The 18,574-nt window shown below is 44.3% G+C and overlaps 1 protein-coding gene across 1 annotated transcript; it reads right to left on the reverse strand.

Annotated features, from left to right (window-relative positions):
- Positions 1 to 701: 701 nt before the first annotated feature.
- On the reverse strand, positions 702 to 18,571 carry LOC135385493 (uncharacterized protein NKAPD1-like). The gene is made up of 4 exons (XM_064614835.1): positions 18,340 to 18,571; positions 13,263 to 13,564; positions 5,451 to 5,552; positions 702 to 1,286 (listed from the first exon to the last, which is right to left on the reverse strand). Exons 1-4 carry the CDS (start codon positions 18,460 to 18,462, stop codon positions 911 to 913), a joined length of 903 nt encoding a protein of 300 aa, XP_064470905.1. The 5' UTR covers positions 18,463 to 18,571; the 3' UTR covers positions 702 to 910.
- Between the last annotated feature and the right edge of the window lie 3 nt (positions 18,572 to 18,574).

Genomic DNA, 18,574 nt, shown 5'->3' on the forward strand with positions numbered 1-18,574 from the left:
GTGCATTGTTTTTTTGCAGTAGCAATAAACGTTGGTTGAAAGTTAGACGTTCACCTGTGTCTTGTCCGTCTGTGTACCATTGTTGCCAAGCTCATCATAGTCATAGTACCAACCGGCCCCTTTTGTGGCTAAAACGGTATGTTTCTGCGATACCACGTTACGAAGCTCTAGCACTCCAAATGTCGCGCACTGAGTGAGCTCCTCGTCTCCTTCACCGCCTGATCTCCTCACCCATTTTCTCGAGTGATGCTTCAGATTGAAGAAAGAAAATGCATACTTTTCCGTTCCCATGACGACGCAGGCTGTTGTAAGGGGAGCCAACCAGCGGAGAATGGCCTTCGTTATGGTAACCATGGTGACCTTCGGGTAGTTCGGGCAAGCATGCACAGCTAAAATGTCACTTCCAGTCTGTCTGCTGACGCCTCTCAACAACGCTGATCGATGTCACCGTAAGCGGTGGCTTGAAAAAACTCGCAATTTTAGAAACCCAACAGTCAAAACCCATTCAAATCAGGAATGTGGGTCTTTGTGTCAAACTACAACACATGAAACAGAGCCATACGTTTAGTGGGTTGTATGTGGTTTCTCAACCCCTGTAAGTACAACCCTTAAGGACATAACAAAGATCACTATTTTTGTATGGCTCAACCCTTGCTTATCAGATAGAAAAATTCAGATGGAGGTAAAAAAATCGACCGATATAAAAGCAAGCACACTTTAATATCAGTCCCGTTGTCTGACACTATAGTGAAACTCCCCATTTTACACTATGCATCCTGAAGGTGAAATAAGCAAATATGACATCTTGCACAACCTCTAACTGTCAACAGATTTGTGGCACAAGGTAATCAGCATTCACCACAACATGTCATAAACACGTCACGTTCTTTGCCAAAGAGAACTTTCAGTTTCACATCTTGCGCTCTTCCCACACCAATTCAGAGTCGTCAGACCTGGTGGACGTGCTACTGCTGTCCGAGGTTGATGAAGGTGATGATGGGGACTCGTTCCTCTTGTGCCTAGCTACGCGTTCACTACTCCCACTGCTAGACGAACGCCTGTGCCGCCGATGCCTCCTTCGGTGACGGGAGCGGCTACGCCGGGCAGAAGCACTGGAGGGATGTACTGAACTTGAGCTGCCTTGGCACCTGTTTTCGGAACGCCTCCGCTTACGTTCTTTAAGGTATTGATCCAAGATCTCAGAATCACTGTCCTGGAACTGGGCTTTGTGCTTGCTACAGACATGCTTGTAACGATGCCTGCTGTGGTCTTTTTTCCTTCGCCGCCTGCATATGAGAAAAAGAAATAATTATGGCTGTAATCACTAGGTTCGGTAATAATTGTAGTTGATGGACTGCTGCCTGATGCAGAGCCCATTACTGTCCAATGACGTTTTAAAGGAGCACCGAGGTCTTTTTAGTTTTTCGCTGTGGTGCGTTCTGTAACGAATAAAATGAGCTCCTGCGAAAGAGCAACGTGCACAGGTGACCTACAGAGCACGCGTTTTATGGCAATTCCATATTTCACGAACCTATTTATAAGCTACTTACTACCACAGCTACTTACACTGCTGTCCTGTGCGGTTCTTTGGCCCTGCCGCTGTGCTGCGTTAGTCTTAAGTATGATTTACCAACTACCCCATTTTTCTGTCTCAGTCAATATACAAGGCATCACATGACAGAATAACTGCACGGGGACTTTTGCATTCAATCAAGTATCTGGCGCCACACCTTTTCAGGCCTCTTCATTATGTAAGGTAAGTAAATAGAACGACGGAGGGTGCTGTTCATTTCTCACACTTCTGGTTTCTGCTAGTGATTGCTATTGCAATGGGTGCTAACTCCTGTGGTTTCAAACTATGGTCCAGCAGATCCACGACAATAAGAAAAAGACGCAAATTCAAGGGTTTTCGAAGACTCTGGGAAAATTCCTGGGCTTTCGAGGCCCTGAAAATGGGATTTGCAAATTCCAAGGTATTCAAGGGTTTCATGGACAAGTGGGAACGGAACGACGGAATAGCAAAATTCTGAAATTGATTCTAATACCTAACAGACACTGTAAACTGAATTTAAATTGTTTATTTCAATTACAAATCGAATTAAAATATTCCTAAAAAGCCGAATTCAAATATTTTGAATCTCATACCCTGACAAATTTTGTAACTGTGTGTGACACTGCTGCTCCTAATGGGGAGCCTACAGCTTCACAACTTGGAGTAAAATATTGCAAGAGAGAGAGACCCATCTACTTCATGTATTGGCACATTGCAGGGAGTGCATCCTTTGGTTTATTTGCTTGTGCTTCTACTTTCTCTATGTGTTACAAACAGCAAGTATTTCCCTCTGTTCCTGTTTCCCTCCTCAAAGTTATGAATACATTTATTGGCACCTAAATACACATTGTACAGTAGGACCAATATGTAAGCACAGAAAACTTCCCAATCACTTGTGGAAGTGTGCTTCGTGAGTACCTGTATACAAACATACCCTCAAAAAGCAATTTGGAGCAATGCTTTGAGCACTTTGGAGCATGCAAATGTGAAATTTGGAGCGCTCTGGAGCACACAGCCACAAAATTTTGGTCACTAGAATTTAGTGCACGAAATTTAAATGATGGGGTGCATCCACGTGGTATCCTTTTAGAGCATAAAGGTACGCTCGCTTATGCTTGCCTCCACATAAAAAAAGAATCTGAGTAAAAAGACTGAAGTAAATACTATGTTGGCAGCGTCACTATGAAAACACATTCAGCAGCATGTCGAACAACAATAAAACAACCACAGCATTCGAACACTTCATTAAGTAAAAACACACACAGTAACTACAGAGCTTTTGAAGGTGTTCGTTAATTTCGGTCAGCCTACGGATGTTTCAAAAAAAGTTCTTTAAAAGAGCTCGCTTTTGAAAGCAGAACGTGGCCACTGTTGATCTTTTCTATGTTGTTAGTGGCAGGCCTTGTTTTGATAAATTCACGAGCACCTAAAAGCATAGCTTGAATTCTGCTCAAGGGATTATTTTTGTTCAGTGAGCTTCGATGCTCCGAGTAGACTATGCGAACGAAGTTCATGTAAACGTGGTCGGGATGTTGTGCCTCCAGTGATCATCTGCCTTCTGCTCTCATGCGACCGATGGCTGGAAACAACAAACAGCTGCTGCTGATAAGATTCGACTCAATGCGGCGGTCCTGCGATCGACACCCGTTGGAGCGAGTTTGCGTACACACAGTCCAGTCCAGTTTGTATTGCCATCTGCAACCCACTCGTGCAAGCAGGGCATGTGCTTGTCGTCTGCTTCTGACTGTTTACTTCTAACGGTGCATGTAAGCTTGAGCCAAAGCAAGCAAAGCGAGCTTGCAAAAGCAAATTACTCTGACAGTTTTTTCTTCAATAAAAGTGTCGTCATAATGACAAGTACACCTTTTGTTTGTGGTTTCCAGTGATGGCCACTAACTACTTCTACAGTAGTTTAACTATAACTCCTAACTACTTTGTGATTGAGTAGTTTAACTACTTTTCAGGGGAGTAGTTAAAACTACTTTTTTAACTACTGCAATGTAGTTTAACTACATCTATAACTACTTAACGTTGTCCACCAACATCAATCCCTTGTAGTGTTCTTGGACAGCTAAATATGAATCACAAGCAATAATAAACTTTGGCTCAAGCCATTGCTACGATCGTCAAATACAAAGCTTGCGGCGGGATTCTTTCTGTGCCTACGCAATAAACTAAGTTGCAGAATTATTTCACAGCAAATGAGGCCTCACTAGACGAGCATTAAAAGTGAAGATTTAGTACACATGCACGACACAATTGCTCTGCACCTCCGTTCTCATCAAACAAGTAGCTCAAGGTAAAAGTCGGAAGCACAATCGTGCCGTAAAGCTTGCGGCAAAATCGGAAGTAGTCGGCGCCTTCAGTAACCTAACTACTGTAGTTAACTACTTAAAATAGTAGTTTAACTAGTAGTTGCCACTACATTTCTGCAAGTAGTTGATAACTACTTTTTAACTACAATCAGGTAGTTTAACTAGTAGTTTAACTACATGTAGTTAACTATTGGCCATCACTGGTGGTCTCATTCAAAAATTCGACATTCGGATAATTCTGACATTTTCGTGGGTCCCGTGAGATCCAAATTAACAGGGTTTTACTGTAATTCCAAAACATCAAAGCAAAATAACTGTTACAGCTCTCTGTATTGCATGCAATATCCAATGATGACAGCTTTCATGGGTTCGCAACGATGCTTGGAAAGTACACTTTCTGGGCTGTCAATAAAGTCTGACAGAACAGAACAAAAGATATGCAATGAATATGCGGATGCAGGTGGGCACACGTGCAGATGAGCACAGTGCGAGCTTTCCTGCAAAGACCTGCCAGAGTACCGCTACCAGCCAGCACTAGTCATTATACGTAGAGCCTGAAGTTTTAGGGTTTCTCCCGATTCTTCCCCGAATTGAAGGTTGCCTCTTTAGGGTGAAATCCGATTTTTACCCGGCAAATTGCCCTCACTGGGATGCCTGTAGGAATGCACTAACTTACTTGTTTGGCAGAAAAATGCAGTTACATCACTGTTTGTACCAAACCGCTACAGTTAGTTTGAATAACGCGATAAGCTATGTCTGTGTTATCTCTTTCTATCATGCTGGTGTGGGCTGGGTTTCCAACCTCCTTTCGTCAGACTCACAATGATTTCGCTGAAAAATTTGTCGCACGCTATCGTCTGCGAGCTCCGTAGAGCATGATTTTCGGCTATTTTTTCCGATACGATAGCTTCTCAATATTCCTGTCAATTATCATTAATTTGAGTAAATTTGGCACACTCTTCACATTGGTGGGATAAAAAAGTGACCTTTACTTGGCAAATTTCCGAATTCAGTTAGCAAAAATTTACATAATTCAATTTGGGTTACATGACATGCACATCAGGAGGTGGCAAAAACCTTGTAAGAACAAATGCCGTTGACGGCATGATTTTATGTGGCGTAGTTTTTTAATTAAAATTCAATGAGACGTTTTCTGGGACATCCTGTATAACCTTTATGGGAGTACTAATTGTGCTTTGAGCTCTCAGTGTGGCAAGCAGAGGAGCAAGGCCTAATCCACCTGGCACCTGGTCAAATAGGTGGAATGGCTGGCTTAGGATGCAGACAAAGGGGATCCTTGAAGCCATGGAGTTGTCCGATAAATGACAGTTATCATGATAAAATACTCCTAGAATTCAGGTGTTTTGAAGGGTGGCCCCAAATTCAACCACTTCGAATACCCTGATATATGGACTTCCACTTTCAAGAGTTTCAAGGCACGGTGCGAATTCTGCATTTCTTTTAATTATGGCACAGCTCACTCATCATTATCATAATCAAAATAAAGTTATTGGTGTTAATTAAGGTTGGCAGCAACATTTCCCTTTAGTAGAAACAGACTCCAAGCCTGCATTAATGCTCACCTTTTCCTATCAGGTGATGGGGACGGCGATGAAGACGAAGAGGATGATGAACTTGACTTGAAGTCGTTTGGATAAAGCTCTTTGAATCCACTGTGGCCCCACCTATGAAGAATAATAAAAAGTAAACATCACTTCCAATACGGCTACGGTTTACTTATTTATTTGTTCAACATACTCCGAAGGTCCTAGCGGACATTTACATGGGGTAGTGGGATCTCAACTCAATAACACTGTCAATAAACTGGGAATATTAGATAGTATGTCAAGGTTAAAATACTAGTACAGACCATCTCAAGCACATAACTAAGCGGGAAGTTCTAAGTACAGTAGAAAATCTTTATAGTGAAGCTGGTAGGACTGCTAAAAAAGCTCATTATAGCAGTATCTTCACTATATCAGTAGAGCATAGTTGGGGTTTCAACACAGTGGGACTGCAGGTTTACTTTGCTATGTCCATATTTTCACTAAATACAGTTTTTCCTTCTTTTTTCGCAGGAACATCAGTGTCAGAAGGTAGACATAAGACAGAGGACAAAGCGAGAAAAGATCTCTTTTGAAGCATCCACTCTAGTGATACAGTCGATACTCTCTAGTGATATGTAGTTAACATTATATAGTAGTGCACAAGGAAAGGGGGGGGGGGGGGAAATCACAGTACCTCGCATATTTAGTTCACATCGTAGTAATGTACATAAATGCTAAAAAAACATAGTTTCACTATACAGGGTGTTCAAAATTACGCTTTCATGATTTAAAAACAAACAAACCACGAGTGGTAGAAGGAAGCTGCCTGTGCAGGTGGGTTTTGCGGCCAGGCGGACACAAGGTGAAATGATGGTTGCCGTCCTTAAACTCGTAATTAAAATTTTTTAAAATTAACTTAATTAAAGTTAATTAAGGTAATTGATTAAAATCTGTTAATTAACTTTTTAATTATTGCAGTTAGCGGGCAAGTTTATATTGGAAATTTGGAGGCAGTCGCGTTCCAAGACTATTCCACTTTGTAGAATTTTCCTAGCTCACCCGTAGTCCAAGATATTTGCCTTCAAATTTTAAACAACAAAACAGTCTAATTACGGATGCAGAACGAGAGCGTAGGGTGGCTGACCCCGCCCCTCTGTGACGCAGCTGTTGCGTATGGTGGTCAGGTGGGACATGTGCGTGCAGCTTCAAGTGAACCTGATAACTCCGTTGTTCCAGAAGGTCATTCTCGCACTTCGTTATCAGAGTGAAAGGGAAAGAGTTATCAGGTTCACTTGAAGCTGCACACCCATGTCCCACCTGACCACCATACGCAACAGCTGCGTCACAAAGGGGCGGGGTCAGCCGCCCTGCGCTCTTGTTCTGCATCCGTAATTAGACGGTTTCGTAGAAAATTTGAAGGCGAATATCTTGGACTACGGGTGAGTTAGGAAAATTATACAAAGTGGAATAGTCTTGGAATGCGACTGCCTCAAAATTTCCAATATAAACTTGCCCGCTAACTGCAATAATTAAAAAGTTAATTAAGAGATTTTAGTTAATTACGAGTTTAAGGGTGGCAACCATCATTTCACCTTGTGTCCGCCTGGCCGTAAAACCCGCCTGCACAAGCATCTTCCTTCTACCACTCGTGTTTTTAATTTTTTTAATCGTGAAAGCTTAATTTTGAACACCCTGTATAGGGGTTCTACTGTATTAGTAACCAGGGACACTTGTAGGAAAAGGTGGTTTACCGTAATTTCACACGTATAAGCCGCACCACAGATAAGCCGCAGGTAATATGACGCGGCTGATTTGGGCGACAAAGGAGACCATAGAGAAGGCCATAAACTCTGTGGTCCATACTCCGGGGTCGGCTTGTTATACAACAAAGGAGGTCAGTTCTAGTGTTCTACCAAGATCGGATTGTGCCCTTGTTGCGTGTTTTTCATGGATCGATGGGTCAGTGGCCTTCCAGAAGACATGATTCACTGTCACCACTTTCGTTAAAGCTGCTTGGGGGAAGGCACCAGGAAGGTCAGTCTACTCGAATGTGGACAGGCCCCTGTTACACATTGTCCGTACATTGGTAGGGCAGTGCTGTTCCAGAGACACTGTCGGCCCTTTCGTTAAGACCGGTGTATGGGGAAAATACCAGAAAAAAATAATCATGAGATAAGCTGCAGAGCGCCTGTGAGAAAAAAAAAATTGCGCATAAGCTTCGGCTAATACGCATGAAATTACGGTATATGTTATCAGATATGCACCTGGTGAAAATATGGTGATTTGTGATATCAGATGTCCTTTGAGGGAGGATCGTTCCACACAAGAACAGTCTTATGAAAAAAAAAAGATTTTGAAAAAGTGCCAGTACAGTACGACCATTGAAATTGTTAACCTTAAACTGGTGATGAGGTTGGGGGAAAATTGTTGAGGAACAACAGATTGTCGAGATATTAGAAGGACTAGTGTGGATGAATCTGTGGAAGAGGGATAACCTTGCAGGTAGGCAGCATTTCTCGAGGTTAGGAAGACGATGCTGCTGCTTGATTGATGAGATAGAGGGAAAACCGTGAATAGCGATCGATAATGAATCTATCTGCTCTATTCTGCACAGTTTCAATAGTTCTGGACAGGTTAAGCTCATGAGGATCCCACAGTGTAGATGCATACAGTAAAACCTCGTTAATTCGGATCACGGGGGACCACCGAAAATGTCAAAATTATCCGAATGTCGAATTATCGAACGGGCCACAAAATACCAGGTAAACTTGCCATTATCAACGTACCTTTATTGTGAAAAGAACTGAGAGAGTGTGGTTTGCTTTGTACAGGAGATTTGGGCATTGAAGACAACTTTTCTGATAACTGCCAAGTGCTGCACTGCTTCGGCACTGCCGGGAGCACTACAGCAAAAGCCTTCCAAAACAGCAAGAGCTTCCGCCGTCACAGCAGCTCTTCCTCACAATCCTTGTCCGATGTAGCGTTGTCATCGGCACCCAAAACCTCGTTGACGATGTCTTCATCCATAAGCTGGTCGGTGACAATGACACCGTCTTCAATGGAGACGTAATCTGCAATTTGCACGACGGAAGGCAGGATGCCACGAAAATGGTCGTTATCCTCTTCGTCTTTGTGAGATGTTCTGCCCTCCAACTACGTAGTCGCAGTCATGATATTGCACAAACCCGCAATGGCGAAAGCAGTTCACCACAATTTCCGCTGGTGTGCTCGTCCACACGTGCGCCAAAATATGAACAGCACTGAGGAGCGTCACATCACACTGCTTGCCGGTACCAATGCAGAGCAGCATGCGTTCCAGGACATGTCGTCGTAACCTGCACTCTACGTAGTGTATGATGCCTTGGTTCATGGGCTGTAAGGCAGAGGTTGTGTTGGGCAGGAAAAACACCACCTTGACCCACTCAAGGTCAGACACGTTGCAGTGTGCGCTGCAGTTGTCAACAACAAGGAGCACCTTGCGCTCCTTAGCGCGGAAATGACGGTCCAGCTTCTGCAGCCAACTTCGCCAAATGTGGGACGTCATCCAGGCCTTCCTATTGGCACAATACTCCACCGGGAGTTGCTGGAGGCTTTTGAAGCACCTGGACTTCTGCGCTTTCCCTATGACAAGCAGTGGCAAGCGCTCCATCCCAGTCATATTCACGGCCAGAAGGACGGTCACTCTATTTTCGCTCCTTTTACTGCTGATGCATGGGTCTCCCTTCAGCATGATCGCTTTGTTTGGCAGTGCTTTGAAGAAAAGCGCGGTCTCGTCCGCATTAAACACGTCACAGGGCTCGTAGGCAGCTATGTGCTCCCGGAGCCGAACGCACCGCCAATCTCTGACAACGTCTTCATCAACAGCAGCTCTCTCCCCACAGATGCTTCGGAAGATAAGTCCGTGGTGTTCTTTGAATCGGAAAAACCAACCTTCCGATGCTTTGAATGCTTCGAGTTCATAATCCAACGAAGAACAGCGTCTTCCAATTGTCGGTACACCGCTGTACGAAGGCGTTTCCGCTTTCCGTGAAACTTCTCACCTTCCATGGCCGCGATGATCTGTGCCTCATTCTTCACGTAAGTTGCCAAAGTGCTCCTTTTCACATCATATTTTTTCATTACTTCGTGTCTTGGGACACCATCCTTCAGCACTTTAAGAACCTCGACTTTTGTTGCAAGGTCCTTGGTTTCGTACTTTGCACGCTTCGCAGGAGGAGCCATGTCAAAACAGCATGCACGTCGCACAAAGACTGAGTGATACGTATACATGTGGTAGATTTAAAACGAGATTTCGCTTCAAGATGGCACCTGACGTCACCAACGTCACGGCGCTGATGACAATGGCGATGCGTCCACCGCACTTTGCAGTTTTTTCTACCGTTTTGGCGTCTGCTGTTGCGCTCCCGTGCGCTTCCCTCGAGCCGTGATTGTTCGAATTATCCGGTGCGCGCGCGACTGCTGCCGAATTAACAAGCATTCATTCCCATACACTAGTGCAGACGTTTGCCGGGACCGCGCGGATTGTCCGATTTATCCGAATTAACAGGTGTCGAATTATCGAGGTTTTACTGTATTCTAATCTCTGACCCACTATATATATGCCAAGGGAGTGATTACCATTACCTACGATAAACTCAATGTGCTTATTACATGTTAAATCATCAGGAATGAAAGCTCTGAGGCATTTGTATGATTCAACCATGGAAAGGATGTCGTTTGCTGTTAAGAGAGTAAGCAAAAGAAGGAAGGTGGTCTGAGCTATGATGGAGAAAGGACATGAAACTACACCTCATAAGATTAAGAAGCATTTGCCAAGTAGTGCACCATGAAAGAATTAATGAGAGGTTGTGTTGTCAAGCATCAGTGAAAAGGCACCCCTTGGAGGAGAGGTCATTAAAATCTGGGCTGGCTGGTGCAGCATAGTTAAAAGTGATAAAAACTGAACTGAACACTAAATAACTGGAGGAGAGGCCATTGAGAAGGTTGTTAATACAGATTACAAAGAGAAGAGGGCCAAGTACAGAGCTTCGTGGAATTCCAGAAGTAGCATCAACATGAGAAATGGTTATTACAAGAGACGAAAAATGCCCAGTTGGAAAGAAATCCTTGTATCCAACAGAGTACTGAATGATTAAAATTAAGGCCAGAGGGTATCAGAGGCACTCAGAAGTGAAGTTGTTGAGAAGAAGTGAAGAAGGCATTCAGAAGTCAGCCCTCATGGGAAAACTTGTCAGATGCTTTCCAGAAATCACATCGGTCTGTAAACAAGAGCCAAAGTTCATAATGAAATCACGAAGAAAACAAGCCAGTTGCATTTCACAAGAAAGGTTGCATAGAAATCCCTGCTGCAAAGGGTACAAAAGCCCTTCTGTTCTGGAAGTTTAACTATGTGGAAAAAATGTGTTGTAAAGTTTTAATGTATATGCTGGTCGAGGGTATTCATTGGTAGTTGCTAGCTAGGTAACTACTTCCTTGTTTGGAAATTGGAACAACCTTCCCCACTTTCCAGCCACTGAGTAGCAATGATTCTTGAATTGAATATGAGAAGATTTTATACCAGAAATAGGCTTCACGATAAATAGTATCTTCGCAGCCCTGAGCTTGTAGTTAATTGACGTTAGTGATCGACGTTAGTAATAGAGTTAGTGACGCAACGTAACTTGTGTGCTTTCCATGCATGTGAGCTGTCTAGCTGTCACAAAAGTTACAACATCTAACCTAGCATTAGAAAGAACACGGCAGATACAGGTAACCTTCTTTGGGGATATCACCTTCCAAAACTTTCCAGGACTGTTGACATGAATCAAGGTTAGGTCATGCACAAAATATTTTTTCTTTGCGGCTTTTGTTGCAAACTCACACAACCATGCATGTGAATAATAGGCATTCCAAGAGTCAGAGTTGCTGTGCCGCTTTGCCTGTTTAGACGACCGTTTCCTTTCATTGTGAGGTCTTACTGAACCAGAGAGCTTTCCGGGAAGACGTACAGACAGCTGGGGAATGTGTAGTGGGTCAAATAGTTTGTGGTGGGTGTCAGGAAAAAGATTCCAGTTCTCTTCAACCGAACAAGAATGGAACCCCGTAACAAACTCATTGTAGAATATGCGAAGGCCATCATTAATTGTGTCAATGTTTGCACGTTCACATTTCCTGCCCATTTTTCACATGTGACGCCGATTTGAAAGTGGTGTGGTTGAAATAAAAAAATTTATAGCTGTACGGTGCAGTTTGTATGTCACTTTTTAACCCTTACCCCATGATGTCAAATAGAGTCAAATATTTTGTGAGAACAATACTTATGATCATAATGCAGTTTCATTGGTTCCATACAACTGTGGGAATCCCTCCAACAGGGGATCTGGGACCAATCCACACATGTCACCCAGCAAGGCAGCATATTACAGACAACTGATTTATTCCAAACACTGTGGTCTGTTGCCAGTACAAGCATGGAATGCCAACCCAGCCTCTATGCACCCCTCTTCTCTTGTTGTCGTCGTTCAACGAATGGAGACACAACAAATACATGACTCCCTCAGCGCTTTCCTTAGAGGATTTCAACAACAAATGCATGCAAAAATATGTGAACAGAAGCATCAGAGCATAACAATAAACATATTCACTGGTACCACAGAGACACCTCAGGTCCATAGTCTTCATCAGGGACAACAAGTTTTCATCACAACATCGATATGTTCACTATATGCAAATTCACTACATCTACGTATCATGCGTGTATGTGGTATGTATTCCGCCTTTGATTTTGGCGCTGGGATTCGTAACTGGGTCGCTTCCCTCTATGTATTCAGTTTGGTCATGTACAGGGTGTTTGCTCTAACATGTCCAGAAATTATATTTAAAGTTAGCGATAAAAGAAAAGCAAGTGGTACTTTTCTGCTACTTGAGTAAGAAACATTTACTGCTTCAATAGTAGCACCTGTTTCTTGGTCAAGTAGCTGAAATGTAGCGCTCGTTTCTCTTTTATCGCTCGTTTCAAATAAAATTTCTGGACTCGTTAGAGCAAACACCCTGTATAATTATGTGCTATGTATTTGCTTTGGTTATATATAGCTATTCACTCTAGTTTCAAAATGACTACCCTCCATACTTAAAGACGTTGTGAATAGTAATGCAAAACTATCGATAGTGAGTATGAGAATCGAACAATTGATAGCAGATAAAAATATAACAAGAAAATGCCACGCTCCTACAAGTCTTACAATCCAACTCAGAGCAGCTTTCCCTCCGAAGCTGACCTTGAGCTTCTAATGCCACCCAAACCAACTGCAAGGTCACATGATACTCTCTGCACTGGATTGATCACGTATACCTTGGAGCAGTTGGGAGCCTGCGCAGTATAAGTGTTTATCTGACGGTCTTTTGCATGAGCGCACAATACTTCTCCTCAGATGCTGTACATCGTTGTAACCGTCCACACTGCACCAATCGCGTCCTTCGACCCAATCAGATTTCTGCGAACTTTCGTACAACACCAAGAATACCGCAAAATTCCGGGCCAAACGAAGGATTCCGTGGAAAACCGGGGGTCTTATGTATGTCTACGCGCAAGAATTTCAAATCGCATGAATTCCAGTGCCACTGCGATACCAAAACTAAATTATACCGCACAGTAGTGCAGAAACCTGATAAAGTAGGAAATGTATTATCCTTTCCAACAAAAATATACGATATGATCCGCCAAGAGCGAACTATCCCTATAAGAAAGATCCCGGGTGTGGAAATTTACACCAGAATACCTCAATTTTGCCCCTTATCCCAAGGACACCCCATGACCACAACATGACGAGGCTATGCACAACAAAGAAGGGAAGTGCACATTACTCTCACCTGTCTGGGTCTTTCTCCTCTGCCTCCATGAGTTGCCTAGTCCAGTAGTTGGCTGGGCGCTTGCCCTTGAGCGGGGGTGTGGTTAGTCGTGGAGACCTAGGAGGGCTCTGGGAATGGCTTCTACTGGAACGTCTTCTCCGCCTCTTGTGGGGCGCTGGAGACCGACTACTACCACCCTGACCTTCTCCGCGAAGCCGCTTCGCGCGTCGCCGAGCCTGTGCCTTAATGGCTTCGTCCGACACCATCATAGTGAGTCCCTGTTCCGCATCCCACTGTCGCCACATTTCACGTTCTTCCACAATCTGTGCAGCAAGCAAACAAAGGTTTCAGTGATTGAGGCCTAGTCGAGGATTTTTTGTTACGCAGTAAAAACTTGTTCTGGTAAAAATTTAAGTGTTGAGAACACCATCTTCGTCAAGTAGCATACAATCTGTGCTTAAAGAACAGCTGCTTGATTAACGTTTTTGCATCTTTTGGAGTGATCATACGCCAGCCTGCTTCTTTGAGCCAGCGACTTGCAAAAATGAAAGAGTGGGGCCCATCATAGATCTTCAGCCATCATGGGCCATACAAGGGTGTGGAAGTAAGCCATCCCAGTGCAACTTATTGAATGAAGTACCGAGTATTGAAGTAGTGAAGTGAAGCTGATGAGGGTTGACAGGTTTCTGTCCAGTTGACAAGATTACCGCGCTGCTTTTGGGAAGGCAGCGAAAACCTACAATGCCCTGTCATTGCTCAGGTCAATTTGTCGTACGGTGCTGGACAAAAGTTCACGGAACATGCTCTACCGCATTTCTTCCTCAGAGTGACATGCTAACAGCGAATGGTAGCATACAGACTTACAAAGAGGTGACTGGGTTACGTAGGCACATGTCTAAGTCCATACGGTCCCATTCGCTGTTAGCGTGTCACTCTAAGGAAGGAATGTGCCGGAGCGTGTTCCGTAAACTTTTGTCCAGCACCGTACCACACAAGCTCTGCCACAATTGATAGTTTTGATACGTTGAAGGCAGTAAAGGAGAGGGCTGACGACATCCTCTGCAAGGCCTAGGTCTATATTGCCTTTTATAAATATGAAAAGGAGACTGCCCTGACATGTTCCTTTTTATGTCACACTCCATTTCATACTTAAGAAATAGCAATGATATGCCCAAGCCTTGTAAAAAAATTGGCTGCACCATTGAGCGTTATGCCAAATGCGTTGAAATGTACCAGCTGTGTAGAGCCATCCATCCCATGATGATGGCATTTTCATGGTACAAAAGCAACCACGGCCTTAAAGGGGCACTAAAATGCAAAAACAGTGTGCTCTCAAATGAAGTCCCTGTTTCAATTAGTACAATTCAAACAAAATTACTTCACAGAACGTTACAGTTTAGAAGAAAAACGCAGAGAAATGAACTAGCACTTTGCAGAGAAAACAGAGCCGTCTTTGGCGGCAACGAATGGGATCCCCAGGAGGCAACGATTGGCAGCATCCAATCAGACAGCAGGAGAAGCTCGCACACACCTATCGTGCGCGTGTGGATTTGGAACGGGTCCGATCGTAGAGTTCCGTATATATGCAGCATGATGTGCACTGCTGTATTTTTCAATACCGATTCACTGAACTGTAGCCCACACAGGGTGTCGAACCGAAACGTTTTTCGGTCCGGTTCTACCATAAACGGTCCGGTACCGGTTCTGCTCCGGAGCAAAAAAATAACGGTTCATACGGGTTTTAACCGGTTCCGCTTCTGATGGGCATATTGATTCCCAGAAAAAAAAAATCGATGTTGCAAAATGTAAACCCGTTTATTCCGCATACACGGTATTTGATATTAATAGGCAGCTGTGAAATTGGTAGCTCCTGGTTCCTGTAGGTGACTGTCGCTTCAAATAGGCTTTCTCCTTTCTTGAAGCGCATGATGCAGACGGACTTGTTTGTTGTGATGTCATACGTAAAGTACTTTCTTTCTGGATTGGTGCGATCGCATCCCATCCCAATGTCTGTTGCTGCATCCTAGCCAGCAAGCACTACCGCACGAGTACGACACAAATCCAGGAACATCTTCACTCACAAACGCGCTCGACAGCTCAGTTTCCTTTTCTTCGTGTCCTGTCCACAAAAGAGGCACCACTTCGTACGCGCTTGCCTCGTGGATACGTAAATGTATTGAACTTCGCTGCTCTCAAACAAGGGACGCGTTGCGCGACATTACCGATAGAGAAGCCGTTACGCACCCCCCTTGGGACGCTGTTTAGTTGAGGAGAGTTTGGGCGGATGAAATTAAAACGAACACTATGGCACTTTGGTAGAGAGCCACAACCGGTCACATGTACCTGTAAGTACATGTGCGCGAATGATAAAACGTTACAAAGGGAGCCTAAGGGCCATCGTATACCAACATACATTGCACTGTAACCCTCGTAAAGTATCCATGACATGACTTCAGAACGCACGACGTCCAAACCGGCGAAGTTCTTGCTTGGACCAAAAACCGCTAAATAAATTTTTCGGTTTCCCTCCTGAACGAAAAAAACGTATACGGTTTCGATTCCGTTCCGGTTCGCTCCAAAATAGCATGTTTTTTTTTCGGTTTTCGGTTCGCTCTGACACCCTGAGCCCACAACACTTCTCACGAACGTTGCACTGACAACATTTATCTTCATGTCCTTCGGACAGCGACGCCGTCCCGCTCACCACCTACTAGATTATAACGACCATGTCAAAATCAGCAACCCCTATGAGGAGCCCGTCCGCACGATCCGCCAGGGGCGCTACTCATCAGCACGCCACGATTGGACGATAGAAATTTGAATTCCGAACGCGCAGAAGCGTATGTACGACTACCGTAGCAGACGACAGCGACAGGTCCTATGAAAACGCGTAGAATGATGATGATAATCAACCTCAGAATGAAACATCTGTGGAACGTCCACCGCTTGTACAGAAATACTAAGGTAAGCTGAAGTACAAAGTATTGTAGAAGTTGAAGAACCAATAACTGGGACGATGAGAAGCGCCACCGCTAGCTTCCAAAAATGCGGCGCTGGGAAGGGGTTCCCACGACATGGTCGTTATAATCTACTGTGATATCCTGTGAGAGTATTTAGCTACCCTTTCGAATGTGAATTATTGTGTGCAACTATACCAGAGATATCTGTTCTTGTAATGGAAACACTTTGAACCTTAGCCTTCAATCCCCATCATGGCAATTTTTTCCTCATTGATCACTGTCCAGGGTACACAAAATCCCACGCGAATTACTTGCATATTTTTTGGACAATTTGTTTATATACACCACAAAAGCAGACACTGGACAGTGAGAGTATGGCAGAGCTCCCTCTCTCGAAAAACCAGAAAATGTCATACTGTAACAGACCAATGATGGCTCGCCTTGACATAAGTGAGCGACCCGAGTGGCGGTTGCAGGAAGGCGGCATCTGCGAAGCCTATCAGCTGTGCACTGCCCACTGATTGGCGTACAAAAGTATGGTGCCATTATGTTTTTGCCACTAGGGCTTCCCCAGCTGCAGAGGCAATGCTAGCCTGTAAAATTTTTCTAACATTTATGCACTTTCCGGGAGACAAAATTGACGAAATGACTGTCGAACAATATCAAACATTGTGGTACAGTGCTGGACAAAAGTTTATGGAATGCACGAGCGGTGTATTTTCTCCTCGGCGTGACACCCTAGCGGCGGGCGGAAGCGGGCTCGTTCACTCGTTCAGAGGGAGGGAGGGGAGTGCGCCGGTAGCGACACCAATCCAAACCACTTCGGGAGCACATTCAAGCGATACCGAAACTACCGCGGTGTGTCGCAACCAGTGTACTCACCCATCCCTCTGAATGAGTGAGCTCGTCCGCATCCGCCTGCCGCCAGGGTGTCGCGCCGAAGAGAAAATACACCGCTCGCGCGTTCCGTAAACTTTTGTCCAGCACTGTACATGTTTAATACACACATTTACATTACACTGGGTTTGTCAATATATTTTGTCAGGCACTAGATGCTTTGGTTGACACACCATGGCGCTTGTTAAATCGTTCAAGCCACCCATCGCTGCACTTGAAACCTGGCTTGTTCAGCTGCAAAGGTAGCACCTCAGCTTTTAGAGTCAATGGGGGTCCATGAGCGGGCAGGTTTGCAGCTCTAGCATTTTTCGTCCACCCGAGGAGTGTTCAGGGTGTTTTAAATCAGACAGTAAATGACCTGCATCTCGCTCTAACTGCACCCTTGTTGCCTTCCTGAAGGGAAAGGGCGTAGGGCGCTGTCTAGAGTCACTAAATAAGCTTGACTCTAAGGCCGCTGTCTGTACGAGCTTCCGGCAGCTTGCCCTTGTGGAGCTGGCTAGGGGTAGATTTCGAATAATCCGTATCCAAACATGTGTATTTCGGTCAGGACAGGATGAAAAACATTGAATAAAGTGGAAACTCGAAAAAATCAGTCTGTGCGTTATTACAATTTTACCTGTGCACACAACCTCGTCCTTCTTCATGGCCTCTTACATGCTGATAAACTATTTGCACAGTTTGCCTACTAGTTTTGTCCAGCACTAACTTTTTAGCACTAACTAGGTAGTACTAGCAAGCTAGCTTGCTGTGCCTACTAAGCTACATACGGAAAAAATATGACGGTGTAGATGACGTACATTTCTCAGGAAATAACGTGTAAAGCGAGGAAGTGGAGAATGAGCTGTGGCAGGACGGGTTAGAAAGCCTTCAAGGAGGCAAAATTTACTGATAGCAGGACAGCCCGACCACTTTAAAATGCTCATGATCGTCCTATACTCGCCAGCAATGAGTCGATCACTGGTCATCTTAACAGACTCTTGCGTTCGCTGGCATTGACCACTGGTAGAATGAGGAAGCATGGTTCTCTTGTCTTAAATTCATCTGCTGTAATAACAATGGTTGCAAAATTGATACGTCGGAATCTGCTAAAGTGAAACCAAATTGCGATAATGCTTGGACGGCTACTTTAGTGATGCACCTTTTTGTTGAAGAGCTTCCACAACCCAAATAGGTTAGTCCACTAGAAATTACGAGAGGAGGCACCTCTACAACAGAAAACAGGTGTGTGAGTGATTATTTACCCTGTTGTGGTGGCCGACACTGCTTATGGTATTACGTAGAAGGTCCTTTGCTGCCCTTGTAACCAGCGACATGATTTGTTGTGATATACAAGCGGTTCCTAGACTTTTAAGACGGAGATACATTAATAACCGAAGGCTTCAGTTACGGGTACCACAAATAACCCATATTTTTCTCGTTCTGCGAGTCTACACAAACTCACAGACACCACAAGCCACAAGTACGCCACCTGCCAAT

This window comes from Ornithodoros turicata, chromosome 2 (assembly GCF_037126465.1).
Source record: "Ornithodoros turicata isolate Travis chromosome 2, ASM3712646v1, whole genome shotgun sequence".
In the NCBI taxonomy this organism is placed as follows: Eukaryota; Metazoa; Arthropoda; class Arachnida; order Ixodida; family Argasidae; genus Ornithodoros; species Ornithodoros turicata.